Source organism: Zonotrichia leucophrys, chromosome 1, assembly GCF_028769735.1.
Source record: "Zonotrichia leucophrys gambelii isolate GWCS_2022_RI chromosome 1, RI_Zleu_2.0, whole genome shotgun sequence".
Taxonomy (NCBI): Eukaryota; Metazoa; Chordata; class Aves; order Passeriformes; family Passerellidae; genus Zonotrichia; species Zonotrichia leucophrys.
This window is the reverse complement of record NC_088169.1, coordinates 4,886,519-4,904,208: the sequence shown is the minus strand read 5'-3', so window position 1 is coordinate 4,904,208 and position 17,690 is coordinate 4,886,519. Positions and strand designations below refer to the sequence as shown.

At 42.3% G+C, this 17,690-nt stretch overlaps 1 protein-coding gene across 1 annotated transcript in view; it reads right to left on the bottom strand.

Annotated features, from left to right (window-relative positions):
- Nucleotides 1-2,521: 2,521 nt before the first annotated feature.
- Nucleotides 2,522-17,690, bottom strand: part of BACE2 (beta-secretase 2) — a 53,580-nt gene continuing 38,411 nt past the window's right edge. The window contains exons 6-9 of the mRNA XM_064705558.1: nucleotides 15,992-16,093; nucleotides 11,550-11,699; nucleotides 10,151-10,319; nucleotides 2,522-3,673 (exon numbers count right to left, since the gene is read on the bottom strand). Of these exons, the coding sequence (XP_064561628.1) occupies nucleotides 3,420-3,673; nucleotides 10,151-10,319; nucleotides 11,550-11,699; nucleotides 15,992-16,093 (675 nt within the window). The 3' untranslated portion in view covers nucleotides 2,522-3,419. The remainder of the gene's footprint in view (nucleotides 3,674-10,150; nucleotides 10,320-11,549; nucleotides 11,700-15,991; nucleotides 16,094-17,690) is intronic.

Below are 17,690 nucleotides of genomic sequence, written 5' to 3'. Positions count from 1 at the left end.
ACAGAACAATCCCCTCCATCTAACTGCTTTTACAGCGCCTGAACAAAAGCCTCATTAAAATGCTTCATCTGTTTCCCTTAGCATTTAAATTGCTCCAAAATACCCATGACAATATTTCTAAAAGGCAGTGGGATAGAATTAACCTATTCCCAGGGCTGGGCTGGGTTTAACCACTGGAACTCCAACCACACCCCCTCCAATCCCTGGTGATGGCACCAATGGTTTTAAATTATCTGCAAGGCTGCAGCCAGGGCAATGCAGCTTCCTGACACTTTCCTAGGACGTGGTGTTACATTCCCATCAGGGGAGAGATGGGTCAGCAAGAAATATTGATATTTCTTACAAGGGATGGTTCGGAGAGCTGTGATTTGGAGCATCCTGTCTTTCATAATAACGGATATTTTTCTGTACCAGCTTTATTCAATACTCTTTTTTTCATTCCCCTTCCCTCCTTTTTTTTTTTTTTTTTCTTCTTAAGGTGTGGTTTATTCTTACACCTGAAGTTAACAGGAACATAATATACCTCACAACATATATATTTTTTTGAAATATATCAGGGAAAGAGATCACTGTGAGTTACCAAGTGACTACACTTCGTTATAGTGTAGTCTATCACTGTGTTTCATCTTCCACACAAAACTGCTCAAGAGCATTATTTTTCTTAATGTGTTGTAGGCTAAAAATGAACCCTCAAGGGTTTCCATTGCTCTCCTTGTTGCCAGAGCAACAAAGCAATGCTCACCTGAATTTCTGCCACTGTAACTATCAATTTACAAGCCCAGATGAAGTTTGTGCTGCTCGCAGGTGTCACTCACAGCATTTTTACTACAAGCCACGTTTTTAGTGTGAAGGAATGCCAGGAAAACTCAAGAATATATCAGTATTTCTACTTGGTTATTGCTCCTCTTAATTCAAGTGTTTCCCTTAAAATATCTATGACCAAGGACATTCAAAGGGAAAGGGTAATACTTAAATCTTTTATACGAAATCCAAAAAGTCACGATGCAGGGTATTTGGTGGGATTTTCAACAAAAATTTGTTCACCAGCTCAGAAGAAATCTCTTTAAAAAGCCTATTCAGAACCTTTCCCAATAAATTCCTTCCTAAAATTCTTTGTGGTGAGGACATAGGAGGTTCTGAGGTGAAGGGAGCAATGATGAAACTTTTTAAGAGCATACAAGTTGTTTTCACTTTCTGAATTGAAAGAGGGTTTATTGTTTAACACTATCCATCCAAAATCCATATGGTGTTTCTGTTTGAAACAAGTGACAGAAGCATAACTTCTATTGCCATACTGTAGAAAAAGGGGAATACAACTCTGAAGTTATTTGTTACGTGTAAAACCAAAGCCAGGAGGATGACGTGGAACTCTTAATTAAAAGATATTAATAAAGAGATATGGAAAATAGAACACTGAGAAAACAGTTAACCTCTATGGCTTATTTCATGTAATTCACAATTTTTCTCCTCTTAGAAACTAAGAGGCAGAGGAAGAAGGAGACAAGCTCAAAATTCCTTCCTGTTTCCAACTTCAAATTCCACAAGAAATCATTTTCAGACGTTGAATCACAGCATCAATTATTTTACTCCACTGAGCCAAGCAATCTGAAAGTGCAAGAATTGAAAAGAAAATCACAGGCACTTCCAGTTATGACATGAAAGACATAAGGTAAAAAAAAAACCCACAGTGTTTTATTTTCACACACATGATGTGCACCTCTGTAAATGCACCATTCCTGAAAAAAAAATTAAAAATCTTTCCTTATTCCATGCAGAGTCAGATGCAGAGGCAGTGTGAATAACAGAGCTATATGAAGGGATTTTGGGCAGAAAATTGTCTAGGAAAGGGATTGAGAAATTCAGAGCTAAGCTTTTTTTTTATTTCCCCATTTCCCATACAGATATGCAAACTGCTCTGCTATCAAAATGAAAATGAGTATTTTTTTTCTTTTTTTAAATGTATAAAAAACCCCTCAGCCTTGCACTCTTTCCAATGCAAACACTTAGGCCAGTGTTACAGAGAAGCCTGAAACTAGAGAAAAGAAAAACTGTCCTCTCTGCAAAGAAAACACCTCATTCCTACCTCAGCATGATGATCTGCACTTGCAGGATGGAAGTCTGGTCAATACACCCTCCCCTGCTCTCTCCCACTATTGTTTCCAGTCCCACCACGTGTTTGTTTTCAGCCAGGATACACACACACTTTTCATTTGATTGATGCCAAACCGAACATCTCAAGCTGAAAAACAAGCCAGCATAAAACTTTCACTTCACAGCCTGTCCATAAAGACAGGTGCTTCTCCTTTGAGTTTCTAGGTTGCTGAGCTCAGCCAAATTAAAACAAACAAAAAAAGTTGTCATTCTTATTTTGTTTTCTTTCTGTTACACTCTCTCTAGAAATACAGCAGAACACAGACCTTGCTGTCTTGTCTGTCCATAGATATGCAGATCAGCCTTTTCTAAATATCAAACTCAGAAAAAAACCAACAAAAACCCCACACAAGAGGGGGAAACTGAAAGGTTTCTTTTTTTTTTTTTTTTTGGTGCACCAAAGTGGAAAGTCATGAAGTATTGATTTTTATAAAATCCCAAAAATTCAAAGCCAAGTAGTTCCATTTGGTTGTATGGAGCATCTTTTGTGCTTCAAGACCAGTTCTAATCCACACACTCACCAGTGGTAGCATCCTTGTAAATTAAGAGAGGTAGTCTTGTTTTACTCTAAGGCTGAACAAGTTTGTTTCCCAGTTTTCACCACCTTGGACTATATTTTGTTACAGCTCTCAGGGAGGGCGACCCTCTCAAGTGGCAGCAGTGATCTTGAGGGAAAGAAACCACAGACAATATTTCTTCTTGATCTCCCTTGCTTTTTCTCTGCTGCTTAAGTCAGACCTTTCTCCCTCCCCCAAACCATAAGCACAGTTTCAAAATGAACTGATGTAAACAGAAAGCAGTATTCATTTAATGCAATTAATTAGAAAGATTATTATTTTTTTCTCTTTTTCTACAGTCAGGGCTCGATTAGTTAGAAAATACTGACAGCTCCTTTTTTTTTGTGTAAGAGAGATGGACAATTTTGTTCAGACAGTGGAAGAACATCATGGTGTGGCTTTTTATCTTTTTTTTTTTAACTTTTTTCCTTTTTTTTTTTTTAAAGAAGGTACTGTAGAGAGCATAAAGGCTCCTTGTACTGCAGTAGCAAATCCAGTACCGTAGCACTTCAGAGGTGGTTAACAGTGCTTTGGTTCAGAACCGGTGTTAGAAAATAAAGCTATAAAAGTCACGATGCAGGGGATTTGGTGGGAATCTCAACAGCGTTTTCTAGGAACGTAGGAGGGACTGAGGAGGCATTGGCTTCTCCCCCTTGGCAGAGCTCTTTGTCCTTGGTCCCGTTTTTGAGTCTGTTTTTGGGATCCAGCCCCTCACTTCCAGCGGTGGCGCACGAGGGAGGACTCGTCGTTGACCACGTCGTTGTCGGTGTAGCGGTGCTGGCAGCGGGGTGGGATGAGCAGCAGCACGATCAGCACCAGCAGGATGGCCCCACACAGGCTCATCAGGGCGTAGGAGGCGATCCAGAGCACGGGCTCGTGGAAGGAGACGCTGGAGACGCAGTTGCTGGCCACGTCTGCTGTGGTGAAAGGGCCCTCGATCTCGGAGACGGGCGCGCCGTCAACTTCTGGGGAGCCACAGAAAGGAAAGGATCAGGTCTGCAAACATCATTACAAAGTACTTGTACATCCCTCTGTCATCACAAATCTCAACACACTAGAGTTTTACTGTCACAGACATCTTTTATGGAAAATCCTTTCCTTAGGATTTTTTCTCCTGAGAAGCTGAGAGGCCTCAGAAATAAAATGTAAACAATGATTATCTGCTGCTGTGGAATGCAACAGGTGCACCTGTGATTGGTCTCATGTGGTTGTTTCTAATTAATGGCCAATCACAGTCAGCTGGCTCGGACTCTGTCCAAGACAGAAGCTTTCGTCACCATTCTTTCTATTCTATTCTTAGCTAGCCTTCGGAGGAAATCTTTTCTTCTATTCTTTTAGTATAGTTTTAATGTAATATATATCATAAAATAATAAATCAGCCTTCTGAAACATGGAGTCAGATCCTCGTCTCTTCCCTCATCCTCAGACCCCTGTGAACACGGTCACATTTTACCACATTTCTCATTGCAATTAAAATGTGTCTTAGGTTGAAAATGGGTGTGTGTGTTCTATTCCTATCAGTGGGGCAGTTCTCTCCTGTTCATGGGGCAGTTTTTCCTTTCTCTCTCCCACAGCCAACCCTCCCTCCAGGAGATCTCTGCTGTCCATGGCCACTGAGTGTCCCTGCAGGGCTGATCCAATCCCAGCATCCCATGGGAGATGCTCCGCCCAGGGGAGGAGCCAAGCATTCCTACCTGGATCCAATCTGAGCCTGGCACAGCACAGCAGCCTTTGCCCCCTGCATTGCCAGAGGAGCAGCTTTCTGCTGCCCTGCATTTCCAGAGGGAGCCCAGGCCCATCTCCAGCAGCCCCGAGCTGCAGAGGAAAACTCCCCCCTTGTGCAGGATCCCTGCTGCAGCAGAGCCACAGCTGGCACTGCAGGAGGGCTGAGCCCCCATGGGATGGGGCTGGGACACCCCCTGACACACAGGGGGCAGGGACTGCTCTGGCTCTGGCAGGCTGTTTTGTGTTACTGCATTTTTATTTTATTTTCTTCCCTAATAAAGAACTGTTATTCTTACTCCCATATCTTTACCTGAAAGCCTTTTATTTTCAAAATCATAATAATTCAGAGGGAGGAGGTTTACATTTTCCATTTCTGAGGAGGTTCCTGCCTTCCTTAGCAGACACCTGGCTTTTCAATGCAAGACAAAACAAAAGAATCCCATGTTTATGAAAAGGGACTCTGAAGCATAAGGAGACTGTGACTCTCCCACATCTCCACAGGCTGTCCAGGAGAGGACAGACATTTCAATCAGTCAAGCCCAAACCATTAGATCACTTTTTTACCTCTGCACTAATCATTCAAAAATACCTATTTAAATATCCTACAACATCCACCCTGCTGTCGGGCAGGGCCTGGGCAGCTTTTTGCTTGTTTTTTTTGCATTTCCAACAACTGGAAAAGCACCTCAGGTGATTCTTTGCTCTTCTGTGTTTGATGTCTTAGGGAGCAGCAGGAAGGTTCATCAGCTTCACAGACACCTGAAAGGACTTTACCCTAAACACAAGGTGCAGTGTGGAAAGCAGCACGGACCCTCTTGGGGATGAAAATCCAGAAGGAAGGGGAGGTGAGGCAGGAGAGCTGGGTGACAGATATCCACAAAAGGGGAGTGGATGAGAGGAAGATCAGTGTCAGGAGTGAGGCACAGGGACATGAAGGAGCAATGGTGCTGGGCCAGCAGAACTAACCAGCAACTCAAAAAATGATGACAAAGTTAAGGCAAGGAAGCAGTGATTATTCACTTCTCTAGTCAGCCACTTCCATGACACATCTGAATATTTTTTCATGAGGGCCCCAGTTTTAACTGTCCTGTCTGTTTCTCACACATTTTACATACAGGCACACTCTTGCCTGATTGGAAGTGATCCCACTACTAAAAACTGCATCTCTTATTTTCACATATCTTAGTCACAACTGCTGAAACCACATTTAAAGAGATTACCATAAACTACCCCCTTGGAAGGAAGGAGGGAGCCTGGATTTTGCAAAGCTAACCTTTAAGGTTCTTCAGGTTTTTAAAAAAATGCAGAATAGGTTGGTTGCTTTATCTGCATAGATTTTGGTCTTTATTCAGTGCCTAGCCTCACACGACCTTGTATTATTTTAAGATTTAGGTTTTGTTAGATTCAATTCAATTCAATTGTGGGCTGGTGTTGAAAGGGGCAATCCTGCACCCTCACTCCTGTCCCTCACAGCCCCGTTGGTGTTGGAGGAGGGAATGGGAGGCTGCAACTCACAAATCAGATGGGACACCAGCCTTCACGACAAACAAAATGCCCAAACAAGGAATTTTCTGTGGAATCACTCATCTGAACCAGCCCTTTCTCCACCCTAAGTGTGGGAAGGCTCCTTGAGCAGGAATATGCTGTGAGAGTGAACTGGGGGCACCCGAGGCTGCACCCACGAGGACCCTGGTACTGGTGAATAACCAAACACCCACTCCCCAAACTCATTAGATGGTAAAAACTCTGCCTAGAAAGGTCTGTGGAAGAAATCCTTTTTGTCCAGAGCCCCAGGATTGCACTTTGCAATTTCTTATGCAATTATTTCTTCTGGACATCTCACCCCCTCACACCATTGGTTTCTCTCTATGAAGTTCAGCAGCAGCACCAAACTCAACCACATTTAACACCAATTTCAAATGCAAGGTCTAAATATCATTACTTAGTTGTATTTTGAAGAAGTTGGGAGGGGGGGAAGAAAAAGCAGTACAATTTTCCACCTTGGAAATTACTTTGAAAATAAACAGTCTCTAATTACTCATTATTTGGCTCCAGCACAATAATTACTCCTATTAAAGAAGACAACACAAAACTGTTGCCATAGTGGCTGACATTTTAAATTGCATTTTGAGAATGCTTGATAGCAGCACAGCCTCTGCTTTCTTCCCTCCAAAAGGGAAAAAAGTTTTCCCTCACACTCTTCCACCTCCAGGGAAATTGAGAGGAAATTTGCCTAAATTGTTCAAAGAAGCCCTTAACATAAACTAACAGTCACACACTCAGCATATTACACATTAACTGAATTAGAGGATTTTGATGTATTATTTTAGAATATTTGGTAGTACCTAACTACACTACTTGTATAACCTTGAATAAATGAGATTTTCTTCATTGTTGATAATTACAGGACAAAAAAGGTGCCTCAGGAAAAATGCTATTTTCTAACATTTGTGTAGAACTCAACACATGCCAGCTCACCCACTTGGGTGGTTACAACAGCAGTTAACCTAGAATTAGATAAAATTCATAATAGAATTGTGAAGTACAGATTGAAAGGGGCCCCTGGAAGACCAGGATCCTACTCAGAGAACTGTCAGCATCAACAGATCAGTTCTGCTGCAGGTTTATCCAGCCAGGCCTTGTAAAACCCCAAGGATGGGGACCCTGTTTCAGTGCTGTGCCACCCACCTGGTGAAGAAGAAACTCCTCATGTCCAATGTTCCTGAATGTCCCTGGTAGATGTTGCTCTTTGTTATTTAATTTCATTTTCACCTTCCTTGGCTTGCATTCAGCTTAGAGCCTATCAAAACCCCAAATTTTTTCCACAGGGCTATTTATTTTTTCCTGACTTTTTTTTTCTTTGCTGGAAAGAGACATTAAAAATTATCTAGTTTAAACCCATGCCATGGGCAGGGAACTTTCCATTAGACCAGGCTGTTCAAAGCCCCATCCAACCTGGCCTTGAACATTTCCAGGTTGCTTCACTAAAACCAACTCATTGATCTGAACATCCTGTCTCAAGAAGGGACCTGATCCAAAAACCTGTCCTAGTCATCCTGTAAATACTAGATTATCAACAGGCAACTCATAATTATTTGTCTGAATAAGCCTTAAAGGGTTTCATGTAATGAGTTAAAGGCAAATTTCCTGCTACAATGGAAGAGCTTCTTGCAACTATCTAACTTTCCTGTCGTATACATCTTTTATGGAAAATCCTTTCCTTAGGATTTTTTCTCCTGAGAAGCTGGGAGGCCTCAGGAACAAAATGTAAACAATGATTATCTGCTGCTGTGGAATGCAACAGGTGCATCTGTGATTGATCTCATGTGGTTGTTTCTAATTAATGGCCAATCACAGTCAGCTGTCTTGGACTGTGTCTGAGACACAAACCTTTGTTATCATTCCTTCTTTTTCTATTCTTAGCTAGCCTTCTGATGAAATCCTTTCTCCCATTGTTTTAATATAGTTTTAGTATAATATATATAAAAAAATAATAAATCAGCCTTCTGAAACATGGAGTCTGATCCTCGTCTCCCCCCTCATCCTCGGACCCCTTTTGGTCACACTTTCCTCATTCTTGGTACATCCTGGAGAATAAAAATGATCCAAGGAATAATATGGGATAAGCCAGTTCTCATTTCTAGCCAAGCAACCTGGAAGTTCAATGAAATTAAGGTTTTTAGTGCTGTTCCCATAATTTGTGTAATCATCACGTACAGCTCTACCACCTTACAAAATCAATTTGATTTAATTTAATGTTCACACTAAGAAAGCAGAAGTCATTGCAAAGCCACACTGAACAGTCTTTAACATTCCTCTGTTCCTGAAGATTGGAGCCACCAGTAATTCAGTTTAATTTATGCCCACGAGCTGCCTAGAAGGCTCCCAACAAATGCCATGAACACAGTTGCTATGGAGGGCAGGGCTGGCCTCCACGGGAAGCTCCATCCCTCATCCTGCACTCACAGCCGTGGCTCTGTCATCCCAGTGCTGTTAAATATGGAAACCACAAGCTGTGAAGGAGTGAAACTCAGCATCACTGGCACCATCCAGCAAAATGTCATCTGCCTCATGTGAGTGGAATCTGGCAGCTCCGTGCATCTCGTCTCAGCTGATTCCTCAGGAAGCCGAGTTCCTGTGATGCTGGTGAGACATGTGCAGAGAACGTGGACAAGGAGACCAGGAGGAAATGGCTTGCAGCACCAGCTGGGTGTAATCACATGTCCAAGCTCATGGAAATTCCAGTGGCAGCTGTGTTCAGCAAGCTCAGTTCTTCCTCTCTGGCAGAACTACCTGAAGTGGTCAAACTGTGCTTGCAGGGAGCAATACAAACACCATAGTGTTGTTATTATGGTTCTCAGATTATTTTTCTCACCAAAGCAGCTCTAATGCACAGCAGCTGCCTGGTGTCCCCTGCTGACCATGCATGGTCCATGTGTTCTGTCTGATGCCCCTTCCTCCCCTCACTGATGCCTGCAGCAGGATGGGGCAGGAGGCAGCTCCACTCTTGTTCCAGCTGCAGTCAGGAGGCACCAGGAAGAATGAAAGGCAGGGAAACCTGGCCTGCAGCATTTGTCCAGTTACACTCTCCTGCCAGATGCATTCAAAATGTGTCTTTCATCACTGCCTGGCACCTCACAGAAGTGTCCATAAAGCAACTCATATCAATATCCAGATTTTCTTTGAGAGTGAGCTCAAAGCCAACAAGTCTGAGCTTGTTAACAATGGAGAGATTAAAAAAAAGAAAGAAAGAGAGAAGAAGTTTTAAAACTGCCCCAGAGCTGCAACTCAACCAGCCAGAATCTCTGTTTTCCCCTTCATTAAGCACTCCAGTTCTAACTACCTTTACCTTCTCTAAGACCTTAAAGAAGCACTGCCACTTCCAGTCCTTTTCTCACCTGAAGTTTGCATGAGAAATGTTTTTCAGGGCACAGACCATTCCTGCTTGGGACAGAGACCTGAATATGGGTGCACATCCTTCCCCTCATCTCCCAATTGTGATGTCAAAGCAATGTCTGAACAACAAGGGGAGGAAACCCCAAAACTTTTGGGTTTTAGCTACCTTTGGTGAGAAAAGAGAAATCATGAAAGTTAACCAGCACAGTAAAATCAGCCAGAAATTATGAGGTTCCTCACAGCCAGTTGATAAATTAATGGCTTTCAGCTTACAATGAGAAAAGTAACTGTTTAGAATTAACACAAACACTACAGAGTCTTAATGTGAGTCCCATTTTCACCTCAGCTCTTTCTTTGCCGATTTCTGAGGGGCTGAACAGGCTCAATTTACAGTAAAAGAAAAGGCACTTCACTGCACACTTCAAGAGCTGGTTGAAGAATCCATTTATGCACAACTCAGAGCAGGAACCAGCCCCAAATGAAGCTACATTAAAACCAGGGACTCATCTGATGTAACTGTTGGGGAAAATGCACACACAGACAGATGTCCCAGAAAGATCATCTCTGTGAGAGGGAAGAACCCAGCACAGATACCCAGAGCTGAGCCGGATTCACTTCATGCCAAAAGATGTTGCAATAGTTTTGGGTTTTCTTTTTTCTTTTTTTTTTTTCCCTTCCTTTGAAATGTGAATAACTTGCAATTTCTTTAAAACACACTCTTCACACTGCAGGAGTACCCACACTTTCTGCCAACAGATACGTGGCAAAGGTGTTTCTCTGATTTTCCTCACTCCACAAATCCTGAGAAATTTTCCTCTTACCTGCACAGGGACTCACTGCAAAGCCCACTCTCCTCTGGGCTCTGTCAAAGATGACATAAAATCCTTCCATGACTGTAGCACCAATGACCAGAGCATTTGTGGAGGAGGAGATGCCGAATCTGTAGCACTGCAAATTATCCCCTATCACAAGGATGGGTTGAATGTAAAGCTGTTAAAAGGAAAATTAAAAAAAAAATTATACAAATAAAAATAAAGCCAGAGTATAAAAAGCAACACCTCACAGCAAGTAGAAGTTCAGACTTTTTCATTTTTATAGTTCAGGCACGCAAATTCCACTGGAAATAGAGAATGGATAGGGGCAAACAGATTTTTGTACATTATTTAAAGCTGGTCAAAGCTAACAGGCAGGTAAAGAGGTAAAGCTGGTGGATTTTAAAATGAATTTGAACACAGTCAGTCACTACATACAGGTCAACAGCAAATTCTCGAGATTTTCACTTTTTACCATATTTTCCATAAGGGAAGGATGGCTGAGGCAGAGCCTGGGAGATGAACTCAAATTAGAGTTATTAAAAGAATTATTAGGATGGAGTTGATTCAGAGAGCATTCAGTGTCAGCTGCAAGGTTCTAGATTTTATAAATTCAAGTCACATTTCACCCCCTGTCTCCTCGGGGAAGATGAATGATTGCTAAGCTACATAATCAATACAGAAAAAGCTTATCATAAGGCTTTACTATATTTCAAGTTAAAATGTACTTAATAGGTTCATTCTTTCCTTTGCTCCTGCCTGTCCCTTGAGGTAAAAGAATGTATTAGTAATGTTAGACAATACCAGCCTGTACAGCAACTTACACTGGGAGGAGAAGCCAGAGAAGAAAAACAAAAGTGGCACATTATATTCTAAATATAATGGAATGGATGGAATATTAATAAAAGATAAACCAGGCGAGTTGCAGAAACTGGTGAAGAGCTCACAAAGGGTCATTGCCAAGATTTTCATATTCAGAAGAAGTGCTCCAGCTCAAAATGCCACGAGAAACAAATCAATTCCCTTCCCCAAATGAGAAGATCAAAACAAGCAGAGACATTCTGTATTGACATCTGATGTGGCCAAAGCTCATGAAAACAAAACAGAAACTTGTCTGTTTTTCCAGACAAATTGAAAAAAAATCATTCCCAGCTAGATGGACTGCACTGAAAGGGAAACTGTGCTTTGTCCCTTTCCTTCTTGCTTTTAGGTTTGATGAGTTTGTTATTTTCCATATTTAAAAACTGATTTTTAAAATTTGATTAAAAAAGGTTTCCTTTGCATTCAATAAGCCAGTTCCCTGTTAATGCTAAAAACAGCTCTTATTTCTTAAGAGCATGTGCTTCATAATACTATTTACTATTTTATAATAGTAAAAATAAATGCAAAGATGAATAAACAAAGAGACCTGTGGTAGGATAGAGATCCGAAACGACCTACTGGAGTTTTCATCCCTCAGGTAAATGGAGAGTTTGGGAAATAAGGACCAGGGTTTTTCACTTCTATCCCAGCATGCAAGCTGTGTGCCAGTCCAGAATTCTGAGGAGAATTCTTGTATCTGTAAAACAAACCAACCAAACAAAATTATGCTTAGAGGTTACAGCTACTTTCATAGATTTTTGTGAATGATCACTGCCAGTGTTTGATACTTTTATTTTCATGAAGAAATTCAAGAACACAAATCTGAGCTGCTTCTTTAAAGACCAAGGCAAAAACCCAAACCCCAACCAAGGTGTGTCATGACCCAGCATGACCTGGAGAAGGGGGAAGAGGCAAAAGCAAGTTTGGCTCTCCCTTCTCTCCCCGTTTTTGTCCCATTATTTCCTCTACTGCAGTGAACACGTGGCCTCCCTGAGCAATCACTTCCACAATGGGATTTTTCTGCCTCCCTCCCTCCCCTCTGACCAAGCACCAATGGTTTTGCATTTTACATTCTATAAAAAACACAAACCAAAGCACAAACCACGTGAATGTATCATGAGATATGAGGTCACCTCCCTTCCTCATGCACCTACAGCTTCAGAGTTTTGAAGCCAAGGGCTAAGCCAAAAATCTCCTGGCATCTGAGGGAATCAAGGTTTGCTGTAAAGCAAAGAAACACACCCTCTGTTTCTTCTGAAGCCCTGTCACTCCCTACCAGTACAACCTGGCATGCTTTTGAAATAAAACCGATTAACAGTATTTTGTAACATATCCATGGAACTAACAAAACAAAAAGCCAACCCCTACAGAGATTGTTTGGCTAAGACAAACATCTTGCTCAATGTTCCTGCTCCCTGAAGGTGACCTGCTGCCAGATCTCAGCAAAACCCTTCCTCATTTTACTGCATTTCTTTGGCTGGTTCTTGTTCCCCCACAAAGCAGCAGAAAGGAGGAGCTTGGTCTGAGGCTGCACAGCCAAAGGCTCCCATCTGGGTGAAGGAAATAATGGAACCCAGCCTCTGCACTCTGCTCACTTGTATTTATCTGTGAGATGGATTATTCTGTAAACACCAGCTCATTCATTAAAATATGGCATTTTACAGGGGACAGGCACTCACCTATTGCCACACCTGCCAATGAAGGGTTTGTTAGGGATGCACAGAGACTCCTGTCGGGGTCTCTGGTCAATGTGACCCCAAGAAGAGTTGGAAAGTCTCTTTTCCCAGCCTGGCAGTTGAAGAAGGACTCAGGGCTCTTAATTTCTCGGTCTCAAGGCTGTTTATTGTATCTTATCTGTAAAAAATTTTCTCCTGCCCTGCTGAGGTCCATCCAGCAGGACAGTTCCAGGCACTCTGCCTGCCCCTGGGGCAGTGTTATCTTTTTATACTAAAAACTACATGTACAATGTTTACAATTCCTTCCCAATACCTATCACCTATGTTAGACAGTGAGCTTCTACTCTAAACCAATCTGAAAGTGCCAACATCACAGCAGAAGATGAAGGCCCAGAAGAAGAAGGAGAAAGGCTGGACATGCCCAGATCCCTCCATCTTGCCTCCGGAACCCCCATACCAAAAACCCTAAAATCTTCTTTTTCACCTGGTGATAAATTCACTATTATTCTGCCTAAACTGTTGTGGCTTGCTGATCTTCATCTAAGGTTGGTAATTTTTTCCATGGGTCATAATCAAACCCACAGGGGCATCTTGGGCTCTGTGCCAGGGTCTCTGAGACCCCTGGCAGGGGTCTTCGCATACAGGACAGCCAGAGGGGTGTCCTGGGTTCCCACAACTCCTTCCCATTTCCAGGTGCTCTGTTCTTGGGCCTCAGCAAGCCCAGACTCATGTGAACAAGGAGATTTCCCACCATGAACAGGCCTTTTACCCTGAACTCTCAGCTCCTGCTGAAGGGCATCCCTTGGCACAGGGCAGGACACTCTTCCCTCACAGCTGAGTCCCAGGCCAAACCTGCTGAGAAATACAGTTCTCCTCTCTTTCCGTTTGGTCTTGAAAAGCAGATCTGAGAAAAATTGCAAGGTACCACCCAGCCAGGTCAGGCCAAGCCTACAAAGTGCTCTGCTTTAAGGGCCTGCTTTAATTTCCCAGAATGATTGCTTAATGCACTGCATTTCTTTCCCTTCCTTCTGCTTGCTGCCGCAATGCATGTGGGAGATTTGAGTGCATGATCCCCAAAAGGCTGTTAAAATAAAGATTTTAGGATTATCTGAGCCTTCCTGTGTTCAACTTTTTAACTGAACATTATATTCCTGCTGTCCTGACTTCAGCTCAGTGAGGTGTAGTAGGTGTAGTATCTGCCAAAATCACCACCCTTCAACACCAAACTGCATCATTACAGCTGCTCCCTGAAAGCCTTCAGTCCAAATCATTTAAGTTAAAAAAACCCATCTGCACCACTGAAGAGCTCACAGCCTTGTTTTTGAACTGAGCTGAATAAAGAAATGTGTCACACACAGTTATCCCAGTTTGTCTGAGGGGGAAATAACACCTGGCTGGGTGCTCATAACAAGCTATGAGGAGCAGGAACTTGTTAACCTGGCTCACCTGTGGTCAGAAAAGTGTGTCTGACTACAGCAGATGATTTTATTGTTTTTTTCAGTGGTACATCTCCTGCCAGAAGCACAGAGCTGCAGTACAATTGGTGAAAATACCCATTTTCCTGACATTGCTCCTACCCAGCTGGAATCCCATCCCTGCACCCTGTAACTACTTTTCTTATTTAGCAGACTATCTCCTTTGTTTTGAGCTGTCAAGCTAAATTCTGGGCTGTGTGGAGGGAAAGGGGTCCTAGAGATTAAAAAGAACTCAGTAAAAACCGCTGCTTTATGCATTTTTAATAGGAAAAAAAAATTAAGTAGAGTGAATGGTTCCCTTCTAATACCTTATTGATCTATCCACAGTTTCCCTGGGAGGTGGAAGGCCCCAGTTCAAATGTCCTGACAGCATCAGAGGGGGATGTGGGTCACTGTGACACTCCCCAGGAGGATTCCTTATCCACAGGGTGACATTACAAGAGTTCCTGGGCTGGATTCTTTCAATTCTGCCCCCTGGGACTGAAATTGTTCCAGCCAACACTTGAGTGTTGTGCAAAGAGGAGAACTCGTAACTGGTACATTTATTTCAGATCCTGGACATCTGCAGGCAGTGAAGGACACTTCATGCCAAATCTCTGCTCTCCATCAAGCAGGAAAAAGGATCTCAATCTTGAATTATCAGCACACAGGCAAACACTGTCTTTGGGGCAGCTGCTTTACTGTGTTCCCTGTGGTTTGCATCAACAAACCACTGGCTGATTGTGAGTCCATGACAAAAATGTCAAGTTTGTTCACACTAAAATAGCTGGTGTTTATTCCTCCTCTTTAACCTTCTTGGTGCTGTTGCTTGTATTGAACAAAAATTTATGAATAGTTTTTATTAACCAGAAAATGCTGCCTCAGCCACTCTGCACACAGAGAACTCCAGCATCCCCTGGCCCTACTGCTAAAGCCCACTCTGTTCCCAAAGAAAGATGCTTTTGAACATAAATAATTCAATAATGAAGGTCAAAAGCAGCTTTATTGATATGAATAATCCTAATGAATGACATTTATTCTAGACAGCACCAAGAATTATACTTGGAAAGGAATTGCTTGCAGCAGCAGGTTCTCCCACTTTACAAACACTGTTTTGAATGAAAAGACTGAGTTTTGCACTCTTAATACTTTGAATTGGAGCAACAGGGATTATGTCTGTGTTTCTGAAATGCTTAGAATAAAATACACCATTTCTGGCCTATTTCTGATGCATTTCCACACTCACTTCTTGTCTGCACTTGTGTGTCACAAACATCTTTTCATGAAAAATCCTTTCCTTAGGATTTTTCCTCCTGAGAAGCTGAGAGGACTCAGAAACAAAATGCAAGCAATGATTATCTGCTGCTGTGGAATGCAACAGGTGCATCTGTGATTGGCCTCATGTGGTTGTTTCTAATTAATGGCCAATCACAGCCCAGCAGGCTCGGACTCTCTGTCTGAGACAAAAGCTTTGTTATCATCCTTTCTTTTTCTATTCTTAGCCAGTCTTCTGATGAAACATTTTCTTCTATTCTTTTAGTATAGTTTTAATATCATATATATGATAAAATAATAAATCAAGCCTTCTGAAACATGGAGTCAGATCCTTGTCTCTTCCCTCATCTGAGAATCCCTGTGAACACGGTCACACTTGTGCACCCCCTTTTCCCTCCTCCCCCTTTCCATCAAAGTAATTTCTCCCTTATTAACAGGGCTAGACCAGGGAAATTTCTGCTCCCCTAAGGTGCAAAACCCACGACTTGCAAGCCAGGCAGCAGAGCTGACACCCCTTTCAAAGCCCCTGTGATCCCTGAAGAGGAATTTCACATTTCTGAGCAGGTCTCACGGCATTTTCTTACCAGGGATGTGCGAGCTATTGCCTGCACCACAGCACTGAAGACTTTCTCTGGCAGTCGAAGCAGAGTGGTTCCACTGTCTACTATGGCTTTATCAGCATTGTACTGGGCAGGGGAGAGAAAAAAAGAGAGAGAAGTTGTAAGCTGTAGTTACTGTAATGCAGATCCCAGTGTCTCCTGAGCAGAACAAAGCTGCTCCTTTTTGGCAGCTGCCTTCCCAGAACTGCATGTCATACTTGTCAGCAGCTCTCTCCAGCTGACAGCTTCAATTCCAGTGAAATCTGAGAGCAAAAAAAAAAAAAAAAAAAGGCAAAAAAAAGCAAGATACTATCAGATACTATCAGCCTAGACACAAGAGTGGGTTTATCTGCACCGGTCAGGAAATTACTGTGTCACCACAGCCAGTGCTGTAAAAAAGTGAATTCTGGCCCCTCTCTGAGAGGGACCAAAAGCACTTTGATATTCAGCAGAGAGGTGTTAAACCCCTGATGCAAATTCCAAGCCCTGAATCGGGGTCTCTGCTAGCATGAGAACAGTTCTAGTTTAAACACAGCAACCAGTTTTAATGACTGGCATATCTAATATAAGAATAAGCAGAAAAAATTAGGTCTCATTACACATCTGTACTGGCTCAAGACTACAAATGTCACACCTTTATCCCTTGACTGCTGAAAACCCCTAAAACACAAAAAAAAACAAATACGAAGAAACTTGAAGTTTGTCTTGCTGCCTTAAAATCTGCACAAAAAACCACCCATAAGAGAGCAAACGCCTCTCTTATTACTGTAATGCTGTTCAACCCTAAAATTAAGAGACCTCAGCAAACTTCAGGTACCGTCAATGAGGTATAAACTTTTAAAAGGATAAATCTTTTTTCATGGACTCCTTAAAAACTATGATTAAGTGTTGGGGGGAAAAAATAGGCAAGTAGCAGTGGCAGCTATTTGCATTAACTACTTTTGCTGCCAGCTTAGGCAGAAGGATTAATATAACTGAGCTGTGACATGTTTATGGCATAATCATAAGACACAGGATGATATACAGCCTAAGCTACTTAGGAAGAGGTCAAACAGCAAGTGAAATTTAAATACCCTGGTTTGGATGTTATCAAGTCACATGGAGTCCCTTTAGGGCAGTGACAGAAATAAAACCCACCAAAAAAAGTCAGAAAAAGTAACTCTTGACAGATATTTCCATATTTTTTGAAAGAGCTGCTATGGGGCTGCCATACAGAGTTGACAGAAAAGCAAACAGGAAATAATTTATTACACACTTGGGAATACTTCTAAAGAAAAAAGAAAGAAATGCCAAGGCCTTTTGGAGTCCATTTTAACAGATCTGTACCACAAAATACACAATCACTGGCATCCTGGAATACATGGGAAAAATGTATTTTTCCCACCCTTGGGGAAAAGAAAAAAGGCAGTTATAAGGGTTGACCGTTGATATAAACCTGTGCAAAAATCTGGGAGTAGTGGGATTGCTCACAGGGGGACTGAGCAGCTGGTTCTGCCTTCTTGGTTTGGCTGGTTAATATTTAGCAGTGCAAAGTGCTGTGCTGGAGCCCTGGACACATTCCCAGCACTGGAGCAAGGGGACAGCTTTTCCCTGGCAAGGAAAGGAAAGGAAAGGAGCAGTCCCTGGTGAAGGCTGTGAAACAAAAATGTTCCATTTCCTATGAAACAACAGAGAGGAGAGAGGG